At 41.5% G+C, this 10,598-nt stretch overlaps 1 protein-coding gene across 2 annotated transcripts; it reads right to left on the bottom strand.

The window, feature by feature from the left end:
- Positions 1-71: 71 nt before the first annotated feature.
- fosb (FBJ murine osteosarcoma viral oncogene homolog B) lies at positions 72-7,410 on the bottom strand. Of its 2 annotated transcripts, XM_073850475.1 has the most exons (6): positions 7,195-7,410; positions 6,860-7,047; positions 4,957-5,289; positions 4,755-4,862; positions 4,057-4,410; positions 72-3,917 (listed from the first exon to the last, which is right to left on the bottom strand). In XM_073850475.1, exons 1-6 carry the CDS (start codon positions 7,256-7,258, stop codon positions 3,852-3,854), a joined length of 1,113 nt encoding a protein of 370 aa, XP_073706576.1. In that variant the 5' UTR covers positions 7,259-7,410; the 3' UTR covers positions 72-3,851. The 2 variants fall into 2 exon arrangements, with proteins under 2 accessions (XP_073706576.1, XP_073706575.1); XM_073850474.1 differs by having other exon boundaries at positions 72-4,410.
- Between the last annotated feature and the right edge of the window lie 3,188 nt (positions 7,411-10,598).

Raw genomic sequence — 10,598 nt, 5'->3', positions numbered from 1 at the left:
AATATGTTTATTTTGTAGACATTTCCTTTACAAGAAAAATTGGACGTCATACAAAGATATTAAGATAGGACAGTACACCAAGATTTCACAGTCTATGTAACAATATGAAATGTCCTTCTCCATTCATTAAAGGGCTAGAAATATAGCATAAAGTGAAATGAAATGGAGAAAGGGTGAAAAGAGAAAGGATGTAGAACGGCGATTATATAATTCACAAGGGTTGTTCAGTATGTATTAAATATGCTGTTCAATATGAGAACTTGGAGCAGTCATGGTGAGGAAAGCACTCTGAAATCACGAGTGTCCTAAACCCACAACTCAAATCTCCCAGAAACCTCTGTCATCGGCACTCTTAATCAAGAATATACAAAGACAAACAGTATTGAAAAAGCACCTTATAATTTCTGAAATGTTATGTGATGATTCTTATTACACCTAACTTTCATTTCCCTTCAAAAAAGGCAAAAAACGTACGAGAAACAGGTCAGCCCTCTTTCTTTTCGATTGTTTGAACAAGTGGTTGTAACATTAGACTAATATTTCACTCTTTTTATACTGAAGGCAATCTTCAAATGTGCATTAGAAAGTGAAACCCATCAAATGACACTCAGTAAACCCGAGAGGTACTGACATTTTACATCCTCATAATGCATAACCATCCCATCATTGAGGTCTCAGCTGAGTAAATCATACGTAAGGTAAACTGGAAAGACAAAACAAATTGTCTCAATTCTTCACTGTGACACTGTAGCATAAGGAACGACTTTCATCATACAATTCAGTTGATTTGCTACATGGTTCTCCTAGAGTATCTGATATATTGCATTCCACTGTGTGAATTTGAGAATACCTAGGACGCTCATAGCTTGTGCAGCTCAATCTAAACAAAGAGGTTTGCAAAGTGGAAGACCACAGAGTCACTGATACTGTATCGTTTAACCAACATCCCTTTATGCTATCATATCAGAGTCAGATACAGTAACAAAATGTTTTGGCGTAGGAGTAACAAAAGCACCAACAGCTGAAAAATCAAAACAACATAAAACTGTTGTGACACACAATAAAGTCTTCTGAAGAAATATCAATGTAATGGAGCATGAGGCTGTGCTTTCTGATGTCATAGAACGTCCCGCTTTGTGAAATCACAGCTCTGGCTTCATTACGTCACCATAATTCAGTTTTCAATGCCAAATGAGAACGTAATTTCATCAAACGGCTCTGTTGGAAAGAGCTCACGCAGCTTAAATTTGATCCTCTGGGTCTAAATTGAACCAACAAGACAATGGTGCACCTGTGTATATAAATGTAGCATGAAAAGGCATTTCGATTTAAACATCTGTACAAATATTATCATTTCCACCCCATAAAATACTCCACACGATGAAGCCAAAAGACCTCATCTGATTGTAAAATACTTCCCGTCTGTGTATGACGTCGATATGAATGAATTAATAAGGGCTGGTTGACTTGAAAGTTGTCCATCAAGCCCTGAATATCACACATGCAAAAGCCAAAGGGCAGACAGCACACACTGGACATGGTAAATCAATGCACTGAGAAACACGGCTGAATATCAGATGCTCATTTGGAATACATTGAGACACTCAATTCATATCTTCTTGTTTTTTTTTTCTTTAGCGTATTTATTGATGTATTTATGCATTTATAGATATTTTGCGTCCAGTGTGTTTTGTCCACAGGGGTTGATGAACAAGGGCTGTGGAACCAACCTCGTTGACAAATCAAGCATAGCACAAATCTGCGATACATACAGTATATATCACTATATGCACCACAGTTTCAATACAGTCATCATACATGTTACACATTTCAAATGAAAGGCAGTGACAATGCTTTTCATATTAAGGGAAAGGCGGGCTGTTATTGTTTATTATAATATACTTTTTGTTCTTTTAGAAAAATATCTATGTTTAAATCAAAACCAAGTGCATCAAGCTCTCCCTTCTGTCTTCATTGACAAAAATAACATTTTCTGAACATTCATACATTACATTACAATCATTGTATATATATACACACGGAATATGTATATATATATGCATACATTATATATATTTTTATATATATATATATATATATATATATAGTTCTAGACATAAAAAAGGTTCATAGTGCACAACATGCCTTTTTAGTTGCCAACATGAGATAACTATGAAATCATAATAATAATAACCATAATAACAATATTCGTGATAACTGCAGTAAGACGACAGTAACAGATAGAAGGAGCAGCTAACAGCCCCACAAAATTCTTCCATTTGGCAGCAACGGCACAATCAAGAGCAAAAGAGAAGAAGCATCATGAAAAATCAGTAACTCAAAACATCAAAAACATTCACAGGAAAGTAAACGGTTCATATTCAAAAGCACATCCCGTCCTTTAGGTTGGCCACCGTTTTGTGTTCCTTCCGTCCGCAGCCGGCATTTGTGCTTTTTTCCATTTGAACAAGATCATCATCAACAACAACAACAACCCCCTTAAAGAAAGAAATCAACTGGACATGTAGTACTCTGTGGCTTCCATTCACAATCAAAGCCTAGAGCTGTGCTAAACCACATCCACAACTCAAGGACTATGTCAAGGACTTTAAGAAGCACAGAGGCCACTCATCCAAAACCAAGAGGTTGTCCTTTTTTTTTCTTTTTTTTCTTTTTTGGTTGCTCATTATAATGCTCTTCAAACACAGAGTGTTGAGCCACTCTTGTATGTTATCATCAGATAAGCCACTTTTGAGATCAGAGTTAATACTATCATTGAAACACAGAATGAAACAAACAAACAGACTTGCTCGAGAAAGGGGAAAGCTCTGAGAGGACCAGCGGGCCATCTCATACCTCCACATTCCAAGGGCTCTCCAAAAACTCCTCCGCTGGCCTTGCCAAAGTCTAGCCAGCGTGTCTCCGCTCATCCAAAATCAAATCCTCAGTGCTGAGGAGAAACAAAGAGTCCCGTTCCTTTAGCCAGTGCGGTGGCATCTGAGATGGCATTTGATCTGCACACTGCGGCTGGTTCGTTTAGATTTTTTTGAAATGTCTGAGGTTCCACTGTGGGCCGGTCCTTGCGAAGGGAATTTGTGGTGTTGGGGTGTGGGCTGGCTCTCACTCAAGGTTCCATGGGCTTTCAGGGTCCAACGGGCTCTCAGGGGCCGAAGACTTCCGAGAGAACCAGAGGTACATAGAGACAGGAGAGAGGAGAAACAGATGTGGAGATGGACAACGGAGGGAGAAACAAAAGAGAGAGATAGGTACTGTAGCTAGAGAGTGTGTGTGGTCATGTCCTTTTGTCACAGGAAGAGGTGTGCATGAACTGGATGGAGAAAGAAAGGGTAGAGCAAGGTAGCCCGGAACGCAAACCAAACAAAACCCACAAAGCAGTTCTGTGCCCCCTTTTTGGCTTAGACAAATACACAGCAGGCACCTGGCGTGGATGTGGATAGAGAGAGAAGGAAGGAGATGGTACACCAATGTAAGCCAGAGCGAGAAAAGATAAAAGCAAGGGGGAGTGCGCTGATGTGCTTTTATTGTCGTGTCAAACGGATTCGAATATGTCTATGACAATTTAAGTGAGTGTGCGAGTGTGTGAGCGTGTGTGTATGGGCTAATGACTCATCTTGATATTAAGCCTGAATTCATTGTGAATTAATATACACTTACATCATTTGATGAAGTCACTCAGACGCTAACGCATCTGGGCCTCGAAAGGTTTCCAATCGAAAGGCTTTAATGGAATAGATCATGTTCGAATGTGCATGTGTGCATGTGTTGCTGTCGACAGGCAAGCAGAGGCAGAGAGACGCAGAGCTCTCAAAGTGCAAGAAGCGAGGGTGAGTTCAGGGAATCAGAGGACTGATCGCTGCTGCTGGTTCGCTGGTTAGCGCTGGCCCCGCAGGCTCCCTCTGGGTAGGTGAACACAAATGAAGATGTGTATGAGGGGATGTAGCTGCCGGCGTCAGGGTTACCGCCACCGTCGGCAACAAGGCACGGGCCGTCCGGCGCCGGCTGGCCCTGCCCATAGAAAGAACTAGAAAAGGCTACCTCCTGCATCATCCCTTGCTGTTGCTGCTGTTGCTGCTGTTGTGCTGGGGCCGGCTGTGTCTGCGTGGGCTGTGAAACCGGGACGTGGTGGTGGTGGTGGGACGAGTAGGCGGGCGGCAGGTAGAAAGTGTCCTCCTTCACAGTCAAACCCACCACGGAGACCGAAGGCGCCTGCGGGGACGTCTGCGGCAGTGGCAGTGGCAGTGCCAGCGGTGCAGGGGGCTGGTCCTGATAGGGAATTTTGCAGCCGGGTTGGTGAGCGACCAGGACAAACTCCAGGCGCTCCTTCTCCTTCTGCAGCTCGGATATCTCGGCCTCTAGCTCGGCCTTTTCCTCCTCCAAAATGTCAGTCTCCTTGGGTTGGAGAGACAAGAGGAGGACACAAGGGGACAGAGATTATATGATCACTTGAAATGAGGACAAAAACAACGGAAACACATGTTGCTATAGTTTCAGAGAGCAACAACCAAATAAACCTGCGAACTCAGTTCCCACAATATAATTACGGTGGGTTTATACGGTCTTTGTTCTAATTACAATGCAGCATAATGCATATGTGTGTGCTGGAATCATTTACAAACTAAATGATTGTTATGAGCAGATTGGCATGTTACGAATCCACTAATTATGATGCCTTTGCATTCATCTATTATCATGGATAACATATTGTAATTATGTGTGAGTACAGCATCGCTCACCGACTGTAACCTGTCTGTGAGCTCACGTCGTCGGTTCCTACACTTAGCGGCGGCCAGTTTATTTCTCTCCCGTCTAACGCGTCGCTTCTCCTCCTCCTCGGGGGTCAGCTGGGAACAGTGCAAATTTAGTATCTTATTAAACCTTGTGTCTTTTGAATCAAAATGTCAAGTGACTAACTACACTGTCATGGTACTCACTCACCGTTTCATCCCGTGCACGGCGGCGGCTCCGAGACTGTCTCACTGGGCCAGGAGTATCAGAGCTTGGCGGAGTGAAGCCTCCACCCGATGAAAAGCTTGGGCCTGGCAGGTCATAAGGATCCAAAGCAACAGGCTGCGTCATGGTGCTGGAGCCCGTGCCGCTTTGCCCGGGTGCCACGGAGGAGATGAGAGTGGGCTGCACCAACCACTGCAGATCCTGGCTGGTGGTGATGGCCGTCACTGTGGGCACAAATGAGCTGGGCATGTCCACCCCTGCCCCGGTGCCAGTTGACCCTCCACCCACCCCTACCCCGCCAGTGGCAGATACACACTCCTGGAAACCAAACACATAAACAGTATATTACTATGAGCCACACCAGCTTGCTGCAAACAAGGTTATTATTGTTAACGAAAACCATAAAAAGTGTTACTTGAAGCAAAATTAATCTTGAGTGAGAAAAAAAAGTCAAGGCAACATTACTTATTTTCATTTATTTTAAAGGGATAGTTCACCCCGAAATGATAATTCTGTCATCATTTTCTTATCCTAAAGTAGTTCCAAACCTGCAGGGGCGCCAGAAGGGGGAGGTTAGGATGATTCCATACCCCCGACGATGGAGAGCCCCGCGAGGGGGGAACGCGATTTTAACCGAGGGGAAAGGGGAATGCAGAATGTGATTTCTACCGACAGAGACTGAGTGAATATGTTGTTCAGGGGGCCATAGCGGCGCCCCTGCAAACCTGTACGAGTTTCATTTTTCTGCTGATTGTGAAAGAAGATATTTTGAAGAATGATCAGTTGACGGTAGCCATTGACTTTCACAGTATTTTGTTTCCAATCTATGAAAGTCAACAGGGACCATGGCCAGAAACTGTTTGGTTTGGACATTCTTCAAAATATATTCTTTTATATTCAATGGAAGAAGGAAATTCAATCAGTTTGGAATGATGTGAGGGAGTGTAAATAATAACAAAATTTTCATTTTTTGGTGAACTATCCCTTTAAAAACTAATATAAATCTAAAACTAATAAAAAAACAAACAAAAAAACATTAAAACTATACAGACATATAAAACCCCTAAAAACTAATTAACAAAAACGAATATTTAAATATAAAATATAAATCAAAGCATTAAGAAAGACTATAATAGTATATCAATGATAGTCAAATACCACTTGCTGTAAAGCTGTATTTTCCTCCATGTAAAGACAACAGACTAAAGATAATGAAAACAGAAAAAACGAGTAAGGATAATGAAAACCAACAAAAACATAAATTACATGGGGACTTCAGTACATGTACACAGCTATTAAAACATATTTAGGGCCAAAATCTATATTGGTACGGTTTCTTTTTTTAGAAAAAGACGGCGCAGTGATGCCGGTCTGAGTTCCATGTTTCATTAATATTCATATAACAGCGTGTTAGCCAAGGGCGCACGCAGTACGCCGTAGCCAATAACCGGCCTCGAATCACCCCTCCAGTCCCTGTTCCTCCGCCCCCGTCACACCCCCGGTGTTCCCCTTAGCAACGCAACGTAACACTCCAAAATAGAACGCATTGACGTCACGCCGAAGTCTGAGAAGCGAGAGCAGCAGCGCCGAGCGCAGGGCGGAGCTTCGTGTGCGAACGACGGAGAGTTCCACAATTTTGTCATCTGTTTCGCGGCGTGCTGTAAACCCACCACGTTGCTACCGGCCTGATTCGGCGCGCATGCTGACTTGTCATCATTCTATTTAATTATATTCCATCTTTACACGTCTAAACGAATGCAAATGCATTCCGTTAGCAACGTCAGTCCGCTTCTCTAAGCGAAGCAAGCAAGTCTCGCAGCTGTTTAGCAAAACCGTTTTTTGTGCGGAAAAACGCAATGTTTAAATGTGAATAAATACTGTGACTTACTTGCGGTGCGCTGGTGGTGGGCGGACTCCCGAAGGATTCCACGGACGACAGGTACTGAGATTCAAGAGAAGGAGATGAGCTTCCACGGGAGCCGGTGTCGGGGTCTCCGGGGAACCCCTGAAACATCTCCCCGGTGGAGCCGAAAGAAGCCGAAACACCTACTGTGCCCGGCGAGAACGGGATATCACCTGTCACACAACAGAAGTCACACTGAAGCGCATTTTCGTGAAGACATAAACCACTTGCGTTTGTAAACCGCAAGGCATTGTATAAAAAAGAAAAGGAAAGTGGATGCATTATAATTGATACATGTGTATAATATTAAAGTCACCTACCGTAGCAAGTTTTACTTGGAGTCTTCGTCAAGATGCCCTTAGTCTCTTTCCAAAACAGTTGCATTAAGACATCAATCCAGTTCCCTGCTGGAGGAAACTTCTAAATTCCAATAACTTCCCAGGCCGTGGTACAATCCGTGAAATGCGTGAAATGTGCATTCATAAATCCATAAAATAATCCGCAATGTGTTTATTACAAACGAGAGTAGACGGTTGTTCGGTGTTTCAGCAGCAGCGCTTTCCTCTTGTGAATGAAGCCTGAGAACGCATTGTAAAGTAGGGAGTCCTGGCTCCTCCTCTTACTGGTGTTCCGCTGACGTAGGTGCCCATATATGGTCCAAAAGCACTGTTTTTGTTTTCGGTATCTAAGCAATATGACGTGTAAGGGATTCCCTCACCCACAGAAAGAGACAGCTCGATCGCGGTCAAGAATAGGTACATTTACTATTACTTCCACAAGATATTTTTAATTGTTACGGACAATATTTAGAAACGGCACATTTTGCAAATATGTTTGCGTCAAAAATGCTTTGCATAACAGCATTAGCTGTTAGCTTTATGTAATGTTTATCCCACTGTCAGGTTCAAACAAACCATTTGGTCTAAAACGTTCTCTTTTCATTAAAATATGGAAGATAAAAGGTTAAAACAGCAGATTTGAACAGAATAATAATAAACAAATGAAAAATTTTATTCAGATAAAGAAACATGGCACTATTGTGGGGTGTTAAAAATATAGACTGCAGAAAAATCACCATTATAATGTGTCACAATGCAATTTCTAAACGATTTCAGTCGTTTTAGTTGTATGTTTCATTAGTTAAATTAGAAGTACTCGCTAATGTGCAATGTTTCAACTTTGGCACAACGTTTAGGCTACTTAAAAACTTAAAACTTTTATTTTTTTTATTTTAGTAGGTTGACACTGTTTATAGTGTAGAAATATAGTAGCCTATATAGATACAAATTACAGAGTAAGAGAAAACACACGAGCAGTCGTAAAGCTAATTAAAGAAGAATATTTTGCTGAGGTAGCGGTTAAGCAAGCAGGGAAGCCCGCTTTCAGCTGTTTTGACTGTAAACTTTCTCACCGACACGCCCCACGGAATCCCCGATACACTGGAGCTTAGTCGTTAAGAGTCTTGAGAACCGGTCGGAGAAGAGATTAACATTGCCCGTTGTCTATTAAGTTTGGGGTAAGTTTGGGAACTATGCATTTCATTCTTTGTTATCATTTATCTATCAGCTTGTATATAAATGCTATATTTAAAGAAAATGTATTTATTAAAAAGTATGAATACTAAACCAAATGCATAAAATGATTGAAATACAATATACAGCGATCAACGGGATGTGTCAGTTTCGCGCTCGCTTTATTGTTCAGCAAAACAAAGCGCTTATTATTATGAATGATACCCTCGCCATTTACAAGAAGCCGTGTACGAGTTCCAAGTCGGGCAGTGGGCTGTAGTGACGGAAGTCATAGTGAGTGTCACATACTGTCACATTTCAATTCATGTAGGAACAAAGGTGATTCACTGCTCTGTGTGCAAGGAAATGAGTGTGGCTGTTTGTTATTAAGGTACAACTCAGATAAATTTGGCACGTGAAATATGGCGAGATAAAACGCCGGTGTTGGTACACCTCGACGGCGGGGAAGGGTGGGGGTAACAACAATTAGTCAGCAGCACTTGAACGTCACCGGCGGAGAACGCCGTGTCCAGTGGCAGACATTATAACGACTGAACAGGAATGACTAATGCGGAGTACTTCGATGTGCGGCAAACATTTTACCAATACACGCCAGAACATTAAAAAACGGCGGCTACGTCAGAGAAATTATATGTGGGATGCTTAAAGATAAGCTAGATAGGGTTAAGTATCTATAGTTAGCTTTGAAACTGTGTGGCAGGTGCATTTCATATGTTAATTAATTAAAAACTGAGGCTGAGCTGAAAAGTCATTATTTACTCACCCTCGTGTTGTACTAAACATATATCACTTATATTTCTTCCACAGAGCTCAAAAAGTGATGCTAGACAGAATGACAGTCGGAGTCACCATTCACTTTCATTGAATGGTGACTAAGGCTGCCAGTCACTAACTCTCTGTCTTTCTGTTAAACAATAGAAAGAAATGCGTGCATGTTTGGAACAACATTTATCTGAGTAAATGTTGACTTTTTAATTGCGGGTGAACTGTCTTTTTAATTTCCGTTGATCTAAACCATAACATTTCCATTCTAGTCAAGAAATGTACAGACAATATGATAATAAACAAACTACTTTTAACCGTCTCACATTTTGTGGCTTAATGCAAAATAAACTAAACGGATTCCTAAAGCAAACAATCCCGCGACGTTTACAACCAACCCTGCGTGTGTATACAACGTCTCGTCGCCGTGGAAACGCCGTTCCCGCACGTCTGACGCAAGGACGTCACGACGATTGGTACTTTTTTTGTTTTTGCTGCGTAGCAACCGGTTTCCGTGGCAACCCTTAAAGGGGCGGCACAGTGGTTTAATGTTGCCTGTGAGGTTTCCCAGACGAGGGAAAGTGCGCTTTCATGTGTGCGCGTGCATGTTTACATTATTTTGACGTTTACGAGCTCTTTAGAGGCGAGTATGTTGGGTTTGAATGTTTAGACCACACAAAGACTTACTTTAGTTGACATTTATGTTTGTCCCGTTAGCCGTGTAGCCAGCGTGCTAATCGTCCCGTCTAACTAACATGACTGTGCAACGTTGCAAACGAATAGTAGCCGTCATGTTGGTAAAGAAGTAAATTATAGCTCTAAGTCTGCACTCTATCAAAACCACGTTTGCTTGCTCGATTAAAGAGGCAGACTGCCCAAAATGGAGAAATGTCTATAATCTGTCGGATAGTTAGTCTGTTAGCCAAGACATTCTGCTAGAAAACAAAGTAACGTTTCAGTAAAGTTGTTTCAAAATTGAAAGTTCTACTTTCTTGATCTTTAACCCCAACTAGTTTGACTGTTTCAGTTAAGTAAATTTAGGTTTGCATAAATAGCAAAGGCTATGGCTAGAAAGTTGAAGTACTTTACCATTTGGTAAATTCAGGCGTCTTTTTTGTATAAATCAGGAACCTAAGTTTAAGGGTTATAAAACTATATATATATATATATATACACTGAACTAACTAAATGTACTGATATGAGTTTTTTTTAAAATAATTTAAACATGCTTCCATAGCAGAAAATTTAGGTATAATGTACACTACCGGTCAAAAGTTTTTGGAGAGTAAGGTTTATGTTTTTAAAGTCTCTTCTGCTCACCAAGCCTGCATTTATTTGATCCGAAGTACAGCAAAAACAGTAAATTTGTATATTATCACAGATACATGTGTATATTATTAGATAAATGCTGTGCTTTGGATCTTTCTATT

The sequence above is a fragment of the Garra rufa genome, chromosome 11, assembly GCF_049309525.1.
Source record: "Garra rufa chromosome 11, GarRuf1.0, whole genome shotgun sequence".
Lineage (NCBI taxonomy): Eukaryota > Metazoa > Chordata > Actinopteri > Cypriniformes > Cyprinidae > Garra > Garra rufa.
Note: the sequence above shows the minus strand (reverse complement) of the source record. Positions and strands in the feature narration are given on the sequence as shown.